Consider the following 17,237-nt stretch of genomic DNA (forward strand, 5'->3'; position numbering starts at 1 on the left):
AAGTAATGTCTTAGGACATCCACACAGAGGACGATGCTTAGCAACAAGTGCCAACAGTTGACACATGTGCAATGGGGAGGAATCTTGGTGACATCCTGCTAAAGAGGAAAAGCCAGACCCCAGAGACTAATGAAATTCTGGAAAAGGACACGCTTATCTATGCTGACAGATGCCTGAGGCCAGAAGTGGGATCATTCAAAGCCGTACAAGGAAAGGTTTCTAAGTAGTGGGAGCAATTTGTATCGGTGCTGAGATGGCCGTGATGAGGGCACACACACTTGTCAGAGCCTACTGAACTGTATACTCAGAAGGGGTGTAGTTTATTTCATGGCCATCCTCAATAAAGTTTATTTTGAAAGGAAAAAAAAATATGATATGTTAGTCACAGAGGTTGTTGTTGAGCTCAGGAGTAAGGTAAGAAGCCCATGGGAGAGCACCCCAAGCCCCAGACCCCACTTTTCTTCTAGAAAATTAGCATTTGCTCAGGGTAGAACAGATAAGGAAGGACTTTCACCCATCTGATTTGGGAGCTGGGCTTGATTAACCTCATTTTATAGGCAAGGAAACCAAAGCACAGAACAATTAAGGGAACTGGCTTAAGTTTTCTGACTCAGAGTCCTGATGTCTGTCCATTGGCCAGGAAAGGCCCTGGAAATAGACTCAGATATAATGCTGCTTCAGTGAATTCCAGGGTGTGTAAATATCTCGACAGGGTCACACTGCTAGCCAAAGACAGAGTCCGAAATGGAAAGTGCCTCTTGTGTGTAACACACAGAAAGCAATGTCACCTTGAGATCACCTTGAATGAAGGTGAAGGACTCAGGTCCCATATACATGCAGCTTGGGGAGGAAAGGATTTATTTCAGTTTATGGACCAAACCATTGTGAAGGGATGTCCCAGGCAGGAACCTGGGGTAAGAACTGACACAGAGATCATAAAAGAACACTGCTTCCTGGCTTGCATCCCAAGGTTTATTCAGTTTGCTTTCTTATACTCCCTAGGACCACCTGCCCTAGGAATGGCACCGCCCACAGTGGACTGGGTCCTCCCACACTAGTCATTAATCTAGGCAATCCCCCCACAGACTAGCCCACAGGCCAATCTGATGGAGGCGGTACTTCAGCTGAGTTTGCCTGTTCCCAGATAACTATAGCTTGTGTCAAGTTGACAAAACAAAACAAAACAAAAAAATGCACACCAGGATAGAAAATTTACCCTAACACAAAAGCAAGTCTCCTTTCCCTGCTCAACAACACTCCGACTTCCATTGCATGACATAATTCCCTCATCCCCTAGAGTCCCAAGGGTCTTCTAACTTTAACAAACTCCACAAAACAGCACATGCATTACCTCACCAGAGTCTGGCTTATTTCCTAGCAGTGATTGTCCAATGCTGCTCCATTCCCCCCTTCTGTTGGCTTTGCACCCTTCATCCATTCCTCCCTGCTGAAATCACAAAGTTCCGCATGGAGAGAGCAGGCATGGGCCTTCTCCTTGCCAGATGCTAAACATCAGGGGAAGATATCCCCAGTGCAAAGTAGTGTGTGTCCTCTGTCCCTTAGCCGCTGCCCACAATTTAAATGCATGTCTGTGTAGAGGGGTGGAGGGAAAGGGTGTGGGGAGTATAAAATAGTACGCAGACATGGAGAAATTTTTGAGAGGAACTATGAAAAATAGATGGTGATTAACTTAGGGCATTTTACAGAGTGGGGGAAGGAGAGTTCTATTCAACACTTAGTTCTTCCCATTGAACATGGGTTTTTTTTTTCCCCTAATGACTGTTATATATGACATTATGTCAACAAGAGTAAGCTAGACCAAGAAATTAGGGATCATATTTGTCTAGCAATTCTTGTATTTTTTAACAATGGGAAATAATAAGAAGCATTAATTCTAATAGTATCTAGGATCTACCTCTTCCCCTCCAGTACAATGATCAAAATATGCAACAGTGTAAATGGTAGAGAAGATACGTGTGAGTCACATGAATGTGTTGAAGCCAGAAAAGGATGAAAAAGAGGGGCCCCAGGGACGGGAGCTATCAGTGACTGGCTGCATAGCTCACACTGTCAGCCTGTTTTCACCTCTTTGGGGTTCAGTCCTGCTTACCTTTAAGTCATCTGCGTGCTGACTTCAGCTCCCCCTACCCCTTCAGACAAGTAGTTTGTTTAGGACAAGGGCTGTATTGTCTCTGAGCTTAAAGGACATACACAGTGAAAGCTGAACAGACATCTGTTAAGTAGGATGGGAGGCAGTCCCAAAGAGAGCCCAGATATGCCACCACTAAGGTCGTGTTAAGTAGCAAGCTCCTTTCTTCACTAAAACTATACTGGGAATGCTATCCAGATCCTGGTGTATGCTCTGTGGGAGGTGCAAACTCCTCCTCTTGTTTACCAAAACCTCCTGGCTCTGGTCCGCACCTGTCTTTCTGCCCTGGCTCCCAAGACAAGTGCTGTACCCCAGCAGTCAAACTGGCTCGTGTACCACTCCCTGAGCACACCTTGAGGCTCCCTGCCTGCAGGCCTTTCTCAATCTCAATCTTTCTCTGCCACTAAACACCCTGGTCACGCCAGCTTCTCCCTGAGGACTCCTCCAGACTTTGCAAAGGATTGTACCAATTTGCATGGTTGTCATCGGAGCCGAAAAGGATGAAGGAGTGTCTCCCACTCCTAGATTTCCAAGTGAGCATGACAAGTCTCGAGTCCACAGAAAAGAAAAGGAGTAAAACGGAGATCTCTTTCAAGTCAAGCTGAATTCAATTGAAAGCTGGATCAAAACTGGGTTGGATTTAGGATACGCTTAAGAATGTCTAGTCAATTCCTAGCAACACCCACTAGGGGGCGCCCTCAGTTTCATTCCTACTAAGACGCCTCCAGGTTTTAAAGTTTATTACCTGTCTAACAAGTTTCCTTCCTGTCTTACTGTCCCTTTAAGAAGGTGAACCAGGTGAGGCCCAGGCCCCGCCCCTCATCTGGCCCCGCCCTCCGCCCCCGCCTTGCCGGCCTGGATCGCCCAGTCCCTCGCGACCTGGCCCAGCCGTAGGGGCCGTGGTCCCAGGTCCCGGCCGGCGCCATGGAGCGGCGCTGGCCCCTGGGGCTCGCACTGCTGCTGCTGCTGCTCTGCGCCCCGCTGCCCCCGGGGGCGCGCGCCGAGGAAGGTACCGACCCCCGCCCTCTCCCTTTCCCGGCTGACGGGCAGCAGCCTGCAAGAGCCGGCATTCCTGAGGAGGCCCTCTTCCCCTCGCCCCACTACTTCTCCCTGGCTTCTCCCCAGTAGCGGGGAGATCGATCGGCCAGGCCAATCTTTGATCTTTAACCCTAGACTCCTGCCTACGGGATCAGTCACCCCTACCCTGTTGGCCAGCACTATTCGCTGCGGGTGGAGAGGGAGTTTCTGACCACAGCCAGGAAGCTGCACTCCCACTGCAGCACCATGGGACCCTCCATGTGCCCACCCCTGACCTTGCAGCACTCAGAAGTCTGAGGCGGAAAGCCTCCTTCTGCCAGCCTAACCGGATCAAAATAGTCCTCCAATGGTGGAAGGGTTAGAACTTTTGGGATTGCCAGGTGTAGGGGTCCAACCTCACACCCAAAGTTTTGCACGCCCTCTGACCATGCCCCTCCCACTTCCCAAAATCATAGCTTTGCCTAGCGCCCCACCTCCTCTACCCTTACCTACCAGAGCAGGCCACTGATAACTGGAGTCAAAATCCAGAAGGATCCCCCTGCCAGGGTCCCACTCAGGACTATTTAGGCTTTGCTTCCCTGACGTCTGCCCTTGGCATCCTTGCGGATGTTCTCCCGGGCTCTGTTGGTGTCATGTCTGGGGTTGCTCTTCCAATGCTCTGGTTCAGGCACCAGTCCCCCAGCCCGTGCCCCACTCTGCCTTTCTCCTCTGCCTCAGGATGTCACACAGTTAGGAAGACATTGTGGAAGCCTAGGACTGGGGAGTCCCAGAATACCCAATGTAGGGGGTTGGACACCTCCCTAGGGTGACATCCTCCTTTTCTCCCCTATCCAGTCACTTTAATGGACACGAGCACAGCACAAGGAGAGTTGGGCTGGCTTCTGGATCCCCCAGAGACTGGGGTAAGTGTCTGAACGACCTGGGGGAAGTTCAAATCTGAAGGCCAGTGGGAAATGGGGTGGAGAGGTGGGTGGAGGAACGGAAAAGAGCAGGAAAAACTGGAAGTGTCTCCTCAAGAGGGGGAGGGGAAGCTGAGTCAGAGCCTCCTGAATGGTACTCCTGGGTAGTTGGGGGGTGTCAGGCTTCACTCAGCGGGGACTATCTCCACTCCCTCACCCTCCTTCCATAGTGGGGGATGAGCTCTCTCTTCCCCTAGGGAGAGCATGCTTATGCTAAGGGAGGCTGGCCGAGAGCTGAGACACCTGGAAAGCATCCCCCAGTCTCAGCTCTATTCATTACGGTGGAGTCATGTGGATGGATTTCAGAACATTAGAGGGCTCCATAAACGTGTAAATGATGTATGGGTTTTTCTTCCTGAAGGAGAGAGCCAAAATTTTCATCAAAGTCTTCAAAGGTATTTTGACTCCCTCAAACTTAAAAGCTGCTCCCGTCCAAGGCCCCAGCACACTAGGCTTGTTCTCCACCCCTCCCAGGCAGGCTCCACAAACACCATGTATTCCAGCTGTTTGAGAAAGAAAAAAATACAGCTCCAAGTGGCTAACCTCCTTAGATGTCCCTGAGACCCAGTGAGCAGAGGTGGACAGTTACTGTGTCATAATGACTGCATTCAGACCCAAAATCCAGAGACACCCTTGCTGGAACCCAGTAGAGCTGCCTCTGAACCACAGAATGGTACCTCTAGGGTTGGAGACTTACTGGTCCTGGACCTATTCTCTGGTTTCCTTCCTTCCTCCAATACCTAAGAAATGTGCTGCTGCTGTTTCTGGGATTGGGGTTATTGCCTTCTTTCTCTCTTGGACCGGAGGGTCGAGGCTCCCCTTTGAGCTCTTCCACAGAGTGGCCTACAATTAGAGTTAATAGACTAAATCATAATGTATCCTCTAGGAGGGGCCATTTGGAAAATCCTGGATTAGGCCAGCTTTAATAGGTGCCTCATCTCATAAACCAGCTAATCACCCACAAGGAAGGCAGCAGGACCATCTGCTAGCTCCCACTGGCTCTTTTTTAAGCTCCACCAGCCCCACCCAAATAACTCGTCCCTAATTGAGCCCCAGTGGAAGCAAGGCCCCTTTCCTGTCCGATGCTAGAAGGGCAACGCACCAGCAACTGTACTCCGACCCTCTTTCATGTCCCTTCCCTCTTTCTAAAACAGATTAAGTCCTTGGAGCCAAGCTCCCAAAATACACCCGTGTAGCAACCAACCGCTCCTGAGTGTCAAGTGAAAGGATCCTCAGTGCTGTTCCTGGCCCCAGAGTTGTCCCCATCTGTCACTGTTGGAGCTGGAAGAGACAGTTACAGCTGGGAGCATCTGTTTCCCTAGGCTCCAGCTGCAGCCTTGGCAGTCTGGCTACTGGTCTGCCACTGTACCACAATCACCCCGTCCACCTGCCTGGGCCCTGGGCCTTCCTCTTAGGCTCCTAGCAAAGTTTGCCCTCAGTAGACTCCAGGCGTCCTCTCATTCCAGCTTTGTGGCCTTTGGACTCCCCTCTTCACCTTTGAACTCTGACATAATACAGAATTATATGCTTCGAAATGGCTCCACCCCATCAATTCTTAATTAGTGATACTTTTTTCTTTTTTTTAAGTCATGAGGGCCCACTCGCTGGAGTGGAATAAAATCTCAGAGTGAACTTTCTTAGGTTCTCAGTCTCTTCTCCATCGAGTTATGGGATGACATCCCAAATATCAGTAAACTACTTTGTGAAATCTGTGGCCTTTCATAACTACATCTAGCCAAAGAAACACCTAAGAGAAAGAATGGTACTGAAGAAGTGCGGTATCTGTCCCCACAGATAATCAGAACATCAACAGTAATCAAAACTTGGAATGATGATGAGAAACCCAGGCCAGTGGGACAGAGTAGAAAGTCCAAACACAGGATCCACATGTACAGTGTTCTCATGCGGGTGACCATGGAGTTTCTAGTCAATGTGGAAAGTACTGCTGGGACAGAAATACTTCCTACCCTCCCCCTCAGTGAGCCTCTGAAAGTGACAACGGATGATGAATGAACGGGAGAAACACTATTTTAATTACCTTTACTCACACAGGATGAAGTTCTAGCAAAGTTCAGAGGATTGAAGCGTGCATATTACCCTGAGCTTTGGAAAGGAGTTGGGGTGGGGAGGTAGTGACAGGCCCAAGTGTGAAATGAACAAAGGCTGTCCTGCCGTGCCCAGTTTACAAGTCTCTGGGGTTAGAGAAGTTTTCTGTGAGCAGCCTTCTTCCTGGCAGTGTTAGCTCACTAATTTAAATCCCTTCCAAAGATGTAAGTTTCTTTTACCAAAGGGCAGCTTGTATGAGCGAATCCTGCATCTATAGTTTTTTCCTAGTAATCATCTCAAACAATGCCACATAAATATAGTTGAGGGTGTGCACTGACCCTCAAACGTACTGATTGGTCACCATACTGCCAACTGGATGTCTCTAAGGTTTGTGACAGAAAAAAGGAAAAACTCTGCTCCTTGTTCCATGAGCACATACGAAAATAAATTCTAGTAAGAATAAAGTTTAAACCAAAAAAAAAAAAAAACTACAAAAATTTCAAGCCAACAGATAAAAAGAATTTTATGATCTCAGCCAAAACACACAGCCCTAAATCCATGATGTTATTATGCAAAAAATGAAAATGTGTTTTCACATAAAAGATACCATTAGCAAAAATGTGGCATGACTGAGAATTGTGGCATGACTGAGAGTATTTGAAGCATAGATATCAAGCAAATAATTAGCATTTATACTGCACTTTTTTAAAAACTCGCCCAAGTGAATAACAGACTTCAGTAAACATTCATAGCCGATGAACAAAAGAGAAACGTACGGTCAAGCATACAACGAGGCTGCCTTGGCAACAGACCTGGCAAAATGTAAGAAGAACATTAATATCTCTCCTGACAAACCTTTTAGAAAATGAACTCTCTTGCACTTGTCACGGAAGTGTAAACTGATAAGAACCTTTGGAGGCCAAGTTAGCAACATCTTATAAAATTTGAGACCTATCTATTGATTCAGCGACTCTTGGAAATCTCACATTCATCAGTCTGCTTTCCTAGAATAAAATGGAAAAAAAAAAAAAAAGCTAGAAGCTAAGTAATTATCCAACAACAGGCGAATGGTTAATGATTATGGTGCATCCATATACTCATATGCTGTTTATAGACTGCAGCAAGAGACGAGTCTGTATGTAGTCTATAGGCATAGTTTGAGGGCATCATTTGTTACAACAGAAGAGGTTACAGAATAACCCTTGTATGACATTTATTCTAACAAGGCAGAACCATCTAGACTATCTCTCAGGAGGCTTTGAAGGTGGTCTAGACAGCTTTATTTCCAACCATAAATAATGGCTTGAATGAAGGTGGAAGGATGTGGAGACCTAACCTTTGTCTGTCAATTCCTGAACCTGCTAGATGTGAAGTTAGAGCATAAATTCTGTGCCTGGAGTACCTGCCTTTGCACCCCAGCTCTGCCTCAGTTATCGGGCAAGCCACTCCACACTGGCTCTGTATCAGTGGCCTGTGGCAAGTTATGGTAATGCCAGCCATTATGATAAGTAGATTTAAGAATCCTCTCAATGTGAAAAGAAAGTCAAGGGGTAGACTAGATGGTACATGGGAGCCCAGCTAACTGTTGAGATTTTGGAAGTGGCTATGAGTAGGAGGCACATCGGAGATGGTGAGATCCCTGGGTAAACAGTTCTTTGCTTGCCCGCTCTCCAAGGGCAGACACTTTACTGTTTGAAAAATAAGGCTCTAAAGAAACTGAAGGATAGCTTTCGAATGAGCTTTGCCTTTATGGGTACCTAACAGTTCTGCTGACTAAGTAGGACAAAATTCCTACCCATACCCTTGTATTTGAAGCAGAAGAAATTAAGGGACCAACCAGGGCTGGGTAGGTTCTTAAAGGGTTGCTATCTTATCTCTCCCAGTCCATCCTGGGCTGGAAGGTCCAGTGAGGTCCATTAACCTGGAGCTCTGACTCCATGTTCCTCTTCATCAGCTCTGGTCACTGAGTCTGATTCTCTTCTTGCAGTGGAGTGAGGTGCAACAAATGCTGAACGGGACACCCCTGTACATGTACCAAGACTGCCCAATTCAGGAAGGTGGAGATACTGACCACTGGCTTCGCTCCAACTGGATCTACCGAGGAGAGGAAGCCTCACGTGTCCACGTAGAGCTGCAGTTCACTGTGCGGGACTGTAAAAGTTTCCCAGGGGGAGCTGGGCCTCTAGGATGCAAAGAGACCTTCAACCTTTTCTACATGGAGAGTGACCAGGATGTGGGCATTCAACTCCGACGGCCTTTGTTCCAAAAGGTGCTGCCACCCCTTCGTGCCGTGCCATCCCTTCTCTGATATAGGTCTTTACTTCGGTCCTCAACATGACCCAGCTCAGCCAAGGAGAAACCGAGAAGAAACTGGAAACAAGTGCGAATGTAGAATAAGAAGGCAGGACCGGACACCAGTACAGAAAGGCTGTACTGAGTACCACTGGCTGTGCACTGGCTTTAAGGGCATCATTTAACCTCTCCGAACAGGAGTTACCTCATCATATAATATCCTTATTGCTGGCATCCATTGAAATAGCTTGATGCTGTTGTTGGAAGGGAAAGCATAGTGTGAAGATTTTCAGATGTTTCACTTTGGTGCCCATGATTTTCATAGGTGACATGCCCCCAAGAGTATTGCTTGGAACTACACAGGACAGTTCCAGACCGCTACTCACCAGTCCTACGCCGTTCTCTCATAGTGTGGAAACATGCTAGAATACAAACCAGTCTCGAGCTTATTATTATAGGATGTGCTCTCATTTCTTTCCAAAGAGCGAAGGTTGTAAAGTTTGTTATTGGTAATAAATTAGTTATGACACACTCTGTAACTGATCACCTCATTGGCATCAGGCTTGGGAACACTTCCCAGTGGTGGAAATTTTATGGTCTGTAGCATTCCGCTGTCTGGGTTCCAGTCCTAGCTCCATTGTGTCATAGCTATACTGTCTGTTAGAAGAACTTGTTTGCTGTAGCCTTAATTTCCTTTTCTGTCAGGTAAAATGGTAAGGCATCTTGTCTCACAGGGTTATTGCCTGAGCCAAAAAAACGAGTCCATAAAATGCTCACCTGGGGACCTTGCACATCACGAGCTGGTCCTGTCCGTCACGGCTGGATACATTGGGTGTTCCTTATCCACAATGCTTGGGGTCTAAAGTGTTTCAGATTTCAGACTTTGGAGTATTTATATAGACATATTTTGGGAATGGGACCTAATTCTAATTATGAATTTATTTATGTTTTATACATGTAGCTTGAAGGAATTTTAGACAGTTTTTTTTTAGTTCGATTCCATTCTTTCACTGTGATTGATCACGTATGTAGAAAGTTTCCGGTTGGGGCATGTTATAGGCATTGCCAGGTTTGGAAGCTCTTTGTGGTTTAGATCTTTGGATTAGAGGTAGCCATCCTATATTAAATCAAGAGTTGTTTATTATACAGGATAAAGCAGGGGCTTAACATCATTCCTTCTTCTCGCCTAGGTAACAACTGTGGCAGCAGACCAGAGCTTCACCATCAGAGACCTGGCCTCTGGCTCTGTAAAGCTGAACGTAGAGCGCTGCTCCTTGGGTCACCTCACCCGCCGTGGTCTCTACCTAGCTTTCCACAACCCGGGATCCTGTGTGGCGCTCGTGTCTGTAAGGGTGTTCTACCAGCGCTGCGCAGAGACTGTGCATGGCTTGGCCCACTTCCCTCACACTCTCCCTGGACCTGCAGGGTTGGTAGAAGTAGCTGGAACCTGCCTCTCCCATGCACAGATCAGCCTGGGGTCCTCAGGTACACCACGCATGCATTGCAGCCCTGATGGCGAGTGGTTGGTGCCTGTGGGTCAGTGCCAGTGCGAGCCTGGCTATGAGGAAAGCGGTGGAAATGTGGGATGCACTGGTAAGAAATGGGGACGTGGGAAACCCCAGGGACCACCTGGGTGGGGCTTCCATGATTTTTTAACCCGAGTGGGATGTCTGTGGGGGTGTTCCAATTCCACCAAAGGGGGATAAGGAAGGGGCTAAAGGGTTTGTTCTTCGTGTAAAATAAAACAACAGAAACCATGCTTCTACCTTCTCTCTCCAGCCTGTCCTACTGGTTTCTATCGAATGGACATGAATACTCTCCACTGTCTCAAGTGCCCCCAACATAGCGTAGCAGAGTCTGAGGGGTCTACCATCTGTACCTGTGAGAATGGACATTACCGAGCCCCTGGGGAGGGCCCCCAGGTAGCATGCACGCGTAAGTCTTGCCGTCAGGGCCTGGTGATCTGGCAACAGGTGCTAGGGCCCTACTTGGGGCCAGAACTTCCAGAGCTTACCAAGTAATGGGGACCCAGTTAGTGGGGCACTGATTATAGCTGCCCCTGCCCTCTGTTCTCTCTACAATGCAGAAGTGTGTTATATACTACATCCTCTGTGGTAGAGTTCACTGGGAAACGTAATTGGGATGATGGACAGAAGCAGGGGTCAGTGGCTTGGGTGAGAGCAAACGGACACTAATTTCATAATGCCTCTTCTCCCACAGGTCCCCCATCAGCTCCCCAAAATCTGAGCTTCTCTGCATCAGGCACTCAGCTCTCCCTACGCTGGGAGCCCCCAAGAGATACAGGGGGACGCCAAGATATCAGATACAGTGTGGAGTGCTTGCAGTGTCAGGGCATTGCACAGGATGGGGGTCCCTGCCAACCCTGTGGAAAAGGTGTGCACTTTTCCCCGGCAGCTTCCGGGCTCACCGCATCTACTGTGCAAGTTGAAGGCCTCGAGCCTTATGCCAACTACACGTTTACCATCAAATCCCAGAACAGAGTGTCGGGACTGGACAGTTCCAGCCCTAGCAGCGCTTCTCTCAGTATCAACATGGGGCAAGCAGGTGAGGCACCTCAGACCACAGGGATGGGTGATGGACAGGAAGCAGCAGAGGTACAACTTAAGTCATTCCTTCTTCCCCATTCAACGCTGTCATTCCGGGTGTCCAGAGTCACTCTCTGGCCTGTCACTGAAGCTGGTGAAGAAAGAGCCGAGGCAGCTGGAGCTGACTTGGGCAGGGTCCCGACTCCAAAACCTGGGGGGAATCTGAGCTATGAGCTGCACGTGCTGAACCAGGTCAGAAAACACTTGGGAGACACCATTCAGGGTTTGGGTTACATTCCTCACTTGGGGTATAGGATGGGGAGAAATAGCCAAAGCAAACTCTCTCAGGATAGAGAAAGGGTCTGCGAAGGACCCTGACCTTACTGTGACAGCCCACCCTGTCCAGGCCCTTCCATGTCTATCTTCTTTATCAAGCCTGGCTCAACACAGCCTCATTAATGCAAGTCCCGCCCACAGGATGAAGAATGGCACCAAATGGTGCTGGAACCCAGGGTCTTGCTGACAAAACTTCAGCCAGATACCACATACATTGTCAGAGTACGAACACTGACCCCACTGGGGCCTGGCCCTTTCTCCCCTGACCATGAGTTCCGGACAAGCCCACCAGGTAGGTTACTTATCTTGTGTCCCACCCAAACATACACAGTTGTCATCTCCTGCAGACACTTCAGCTCCGATTTTTAAGTGTCCCTTGCTCTTCTCTGTGTTTATGTACATAATGTGCCCATTCAATAATGTCTGTTAAGGGAAGCATAGGCCCAATGTCCATTTAGAAACTGACCCTGGGTAGACTTGGGACCCTACTTTTAGCCTTTTTTACCTCTAATGGCTGTGAGCCCTCAGCCTTCTGAACTCTGACACCCAGTTTCCAGAAGCCTGACTGGAGGAGAGATTGTGGCCATCATCTTTGGATTGCTGCTTGGAATAGCTCTGCTGATCGGGATTTATGTCTTCCGTTCAAGGTGCTGGCTGTCCTCCCTACCCATTCATCCGGGGTCCCTTTACTTTGTTAGAAGGCCGTACCCCCTAATGATCCTCCTGTCCCCTAAAACCAAAGCCCTACACCCAGTTCTCATGTCTGTGGCAAATTCAGCCAGAGCTCATTGGACCACTGAGGTTTCCCCGAGTCCCTGAAGAAGTTGCCCTACTTCCACAGGAGAGGCCAGCGACAGAGACAGCAGAGGCAGCGTGAACGCACCACCAATGTCGATCGAGGTGAGCCAGGAGTGTGAATGGGTGAGAGGGGGGGTGAGAGAGAGGGAGAGAGGAAGAAGGAGAGGGGAAGGGAGAGGGGATAGGGGGAGGGGGAGGGGGAAGAGAGAAAGAGAGAGAGGCAAATAGACAGACAGACTGACAGACACCCAGGTCAACTCTGGGAATGCTGGTGCAATATATTGTCCCTAAGGATCGTGTGTTTTGCCACCTAATTAATTTTGGTTAATTAACTCTGCCCTGATAGCTGTCAGCAAGCAGCTCTGATGCAATTATCTACGAGTTCTCGGTACCAGTGCACAGCTTCTCTGGGCTCTGTACCATGTTCCCCAGCCTGGTGGCCAGGTCTATGGGCTAAGGCCAGGCAGGAAGAGGTTGAAGTCCTCTGAGATATGTAGCAGGCTTCCTGCTTGTCACCTCATTAGTTGTCTCTGCCAGAGGGAGCATTTGCTGTCTATCCGAGTAGCTGGCACTGAAGGGAGGCTTCATCTGGGAGTGAATGAGCTGTAAGTGACTTGGACAACATGGGGACAGAAGCTGGGTCACAAGTCATAGGAATATCGGGTAACTCAGGGCAGGGAATTTACTGCAGGATCTGAATTCTAGCCACTGCTGTACCCTGAAGAGTAGGACAAAAAAGCCTGGAAAATAGACAAGAAAAAGGCTGGGGTCCATATGGTAGCTTTATGGCTAAGAATAGAGATTTTCTCTGTTTGAGCTAAAGCCAGGCTCACCTCAGAGAGCAAAGAAGTACTGGGAATGGGCTCAGCTGTCTGCCCTTCCTAGCCCCCTCCCTCCCGTGCTCTGATCCCTGTGCTACAGTGGCTGAGCCCTCTTGTTCTCCCGCCCCCTTCCCCCAGAGGACAAGCTGTGGCTAAAACCCTATGTGGACCTCCAGGCCTATGAGGACCCTGCACAGGGAGCCTTAGACTTTGCCCAGGAACTGGACCCTGCCTGGCTGATTGTGGACACTGTCATAGGAGAAGGTAAGCTCTGCTGTGACCCCCATCTGGTCTCCTCGGTTGGGGGCACATGGCCGCTACCAGGTTCCTTTCTTCGAGCCTTGAGTTCCCATGTGAGCCCATGCCTGATTTATCCTGTATCCTTGAATTTCTATGCCCTGGAGCAGCCTCTTCCTCCTACACACTTTGCTCTGTGGTTTTGGGGTTTCTGATAAAGAATGTTAAATACACCATTTCTACCCATAGAGGTGTGAACATGACAAGGTGCAGATTGTTCTCAGAGGATTCCCAAAGCAGGAGAGATTCAGAGCCTACCTAAGTGAGCATTCTACCCCATCAGGGGCCCAGTGTCCTTGGGCTGCCCCAATCCCCTGGGTCACCAAGGAAAATAGATCTCAACTGAGAACAAAGCCTAGCAGTGTCCTTGTCAGTGGTGCAACTGAGCCAGCAAGAGCTGTGACCAGGGATCTCACTCACAGGAAACAGGCAGGCCTTCTGTTATGCGGTCATTAGCCCTGGACCAACTTATCCTTCATAAACACAGTGCATAGTTACTGAATACCTGACGTACGCCTAGGTCCATGCTAGCCATGGAAGACAGCACTGGTTGGGTCGAAGAGCTTCGTGCTGGTTCCAGACTGTCGCTTTTTTGGAAGGGCAACCTGAGCTCTGTCCTTCCTCAGATTCCCAATGAGGAGAAACCGGAGGACTGGAGGTGACACCACCTGATCATGGGATAGTCTGAATGCATCAAGCCACAACCTTATTTTCCTCTCATCTAGGGGAGTTTGGGGAAGTGTATCGGGGAGCCCTGAGAATCCCCAGCCAAGACTGCAAGACTGTGGCCATTAAGACCTTGAAAGACACATCCCCAGATGGCTACTGGTGGAATTTCCTTCGAGAAGCAACTATCATGGGCCAGTTCAACCACCCACACATTCTACGCCTAGAAGGTGTCATCACGAAAAGTATGTGCAGTGGTCCCCAAGAACTGGAGTGGAATGTGTGGGAGAGGGGTGCGAGTGATGGAGGAGGGGAGTAGGCTGTTAGTGGAGAAAACCGGGGTCTAGCTGTGATGTGTGTGCTGTGTCCCAGGAAAGCCGATCATGATCATCACAGAATTTATGGAAAACGGAGCCCTGGATGCCTTTCTGAAGGTGAGGCTGGCAGAGGGTCAGTTCAGGAGGGGTCACACCTTGGAGTCTCATGTCTCACAGACTTTTCATCCTCTGATATATACATTCGCCCTACTACAGGAACGGGAGGACCAGCTCGTTCCTGGTCAGCTAGTGGCTATGCTGCTGGGCATAGCATCAGGCATGAACTACCTCAGTGGCCACAATTATGTCCATAGAGACCTGGCTGCCAGGAACATCTTGGTGAATCAGAACTTGTGCTGCAAGGTATCTGACTTTGGCCTGACCCGCCTCCTGGATGACTTCGATGGCACCTATGAAACCCAGGTTGGAGCCCCATCCACATTCACATGTACACTTCTTTTGCTGACCCATGCTCAAGCAAGATTTCCTTTCCAGTTTTGTACTAGTCCGTGCCCTGAAACAGCACTCTTCTTTGCAATGCCTTCTTAGGGAGGAAAGATCCCTATCCGTTGGACAGCCCCAGAAGCTATTGCCCATCGGATCTTCACCACAGCCAGTGATGTGTGGAGCTTTGGGATTGTAATGTGGGAGGTGTTGAGTTTTGGCGACAAACCCTATGGGGAGATGAGCAATCAAGAGGTAAACCTGGACTGTTTCCCCATGTCATCCCTGATACAATTCCTGTCTCTTCTAAGCCCACCCCCGACACCCACGGTCTTTTCCTATGAGTATTACTTTTCAACTCCAACCTTTGGCACTAGTTCCTGTGCTCCCTTCCCTGTTACTTCTTTGCTATCCTGGCTGGGGTTACTTACAGGTGTCTCTCCATCTCTTTTACCAGGTAATGAAAAGCATTGAGGATGGGTACCGGCTGCCCCCTCCTGTGGATTGTCCTGCCCCCTTGTATGAACTCATGAAGAACTGCTGGGCTTATGACCATGCCCGTCGGCCCCACTTCCTCCAGCTGCAGGCACATCTGGAACAGCTGCTCACGGACCCCCATTCCCTAAGGACAATTGCCAACTTTGACCCTAGGTAAGTATGTCCAAGAAGGATGGGGGTTTGGAGGTCAAATCTGGAAAAATAAGAATGGACATTCCATCCTATCCACTGAGTGTTGGGCCCTGGGGAGCACTGGACAGAATCCAGCATGAGATAGCACCCAGTCCGTGTCTTCTGGGGAAACTCAGGCTGACAGAGGTAGGATCAGCTACCATGGTGTTAACTTGATGCAAGGTAAAAAGCCGAGAGCACGTACGGTTTAAAGAGTCAGACGTAGGTTACCCACCTCTCACTCTTTCCCTTGGAACCTTTAGAGTCACTCTTGCTTGTCACCCCTACTATGTTAATTAATGACTGGGCCCTCACCTCTGGCCTCACTTCCTGTGGCCATCTGAAAATTGGGATATTTCCCTTTCCCCACACACATATTCTCAAATGTGGAGGAAAGGTCACAGATTTGACACATCTTGGAGGACGTACTAGCTCAAGCTCTTTTGCTACAGCCTCGAACTTGCTCCCGAGAACATAGGCAGCTGGATTAGGGTAGGGACAGAAGGGAGTCTGAGGGGGCCTCTGACTACATGGCCAGTCTGGCAGGAACACGGGATCACAGACAGGACAGAATAGCAGAGGCTGCAGCCCTGAGAATGGTAGGCAGCCAAGGTCAGGACAGAGGACCAGCCATGCTGAAAAGGTAGCCCTTTGTGAGAACAAGAGATGGTGACCAGTTTCCCAAAACTGTCTTTGTCCAGAAACATGGCCAGAATGTAGAGAATGAAGTGGAAGGAGGGAGGGAGTCAAGCTGGGAGCCAGGCGAGGCTGGACTTCAAGTGCTTTATCGGGAAAAGCAGCTTGGTGTACCCGCCCGAGTATCAAATCCACCATATATAACCTTGTTTCTGGGAGAAATTGTTTTCATGTTCCAACTTTTGAGACTATCTTTTGGAGCACAACTCCCTCAGACGCTGGAGACTGTGTGTGCTAATCTTTCTGGAATGCTGGATATTTTTCCCCCAGCAGATTTACTTTGCTAATGGTTTTTGGCTCTGGCTGGCTTTCCTACAGGAACACTCATTGTATTGTGGTTATCAGAGTGTAAGAATAACAGTCCGGGTTGAATATGGCAAGTGAGGGCTGCTCCTAGGTGGACATCTTAGGAGAAGGGAGCACCCTGCCGTAGCCCCTTCTCTTGCCGCCTGGTTTCTCAGTCAAGCATTCATGTCTAAAGGATTCACTGCACTAGAGATGGCCACGGCAACCACCCTCTAGATCTACCTAAGGGACAGGTCAGCGTGCTGCCTGCCTGCTGCTTTGAGAGAGCAGAGCGTACCAGGAAACAGGCCAGGAAGTAAGCTCAAGTAGCAGCCAGTTTATGTGCAGAGCCTAGATGAGCTAACACAAGCATCTGACTCAATGCTGGCTGCCATGTGGTGGCCCAGGCCAGCCAGCTCCTGTACTTCAGGGGTACAAACATGACATCGTTTCCCATAGGGTGACCCTCCGTCTGCCCAGCCTGAGCGGCTCTGATGGGATCCCTTATCGAAGTGTCTCTGAGTGGCTTGAATCCATACGCATGAAGCGCTACATCCTGCACTTCCGCTCGGCAGGCCTGGACACCATGGAGTGTGTGCTGGAGCTGACAGCCGAGTGAGAACGCTGGGGCCAGGCGGCACCAACATGGGCATGGGAGGGTGGCTGAGGTTGAGCTTCTAGTCTCACAGCCTCCTCCTCTCTTCCACAGGGACCTGACGCAGATGGGAATCACATTGCCAGGGCACCAGAAGCGCATTCTCTGCAGTATTCAAGGATTTAAGGACTGAGCATCCACTGAAAAGATGTTCCAGCCCTCTGTCCACTCCCTGGGCCTTTCCTCAGCCTACGAAATGTAGGCTATTGGTGCTGCTCCTGCC

At 49.3% G+C, this 17,237-nt stretch overlaps 1 protein-coding gene across 1 annotated transcript; it reads left to right on the forward strand.

The window, feature by feature from the left end:
* Positions 1-2,989: 2,989 nt before the first annotated feature.
* Positions 2,990-17,164, forward strand: Epha1 (EPH receptor A1). The gene is given in 18 exon segments (XM_032906653.1): positions 2,990-3,158; positions 4,022-4,089; positions 8,180-8,461; positions 9,675-10,077; positions 10,264-10,419; positions 10,705-11,049; positions 11,156-11,230; positions 11,233-11,282; positions 11,508-11,658; positions 11,917-12,013; positions 12,208-12,266; positions 13,124-13,249; positions 14,008-14,193; positions 14,321-14,688; positions 14,815-14,964; positions 15,167-15,360; positions 16,819-16,974; positions 17,069-17,164. Coding segments are annotated over 18 exon segments (3,030 nt in total). The 5' UTR covers positions 2,990-3,073; the 3' UTR covers positions 17,148-17,164.
* The last annotated feature ends 73 nt before the right edge of the window (positions 17,165-17,237 follow it).

The sequence above is a fragment of the Rattus rattus genome, chromosome 6 (assembly GCF_011064425.1).
Source record: "Rattus rattus isolate New Zealand chromosome 6, Rrattus_CSIRO_v1, whole genome shotgun sequence".
NCBI classification, from domain to species: Eukaryota; Metazoa; Chordata; class Mammalia; order Rodentia; family Muridae; genus Rattus; species Rattus rattus.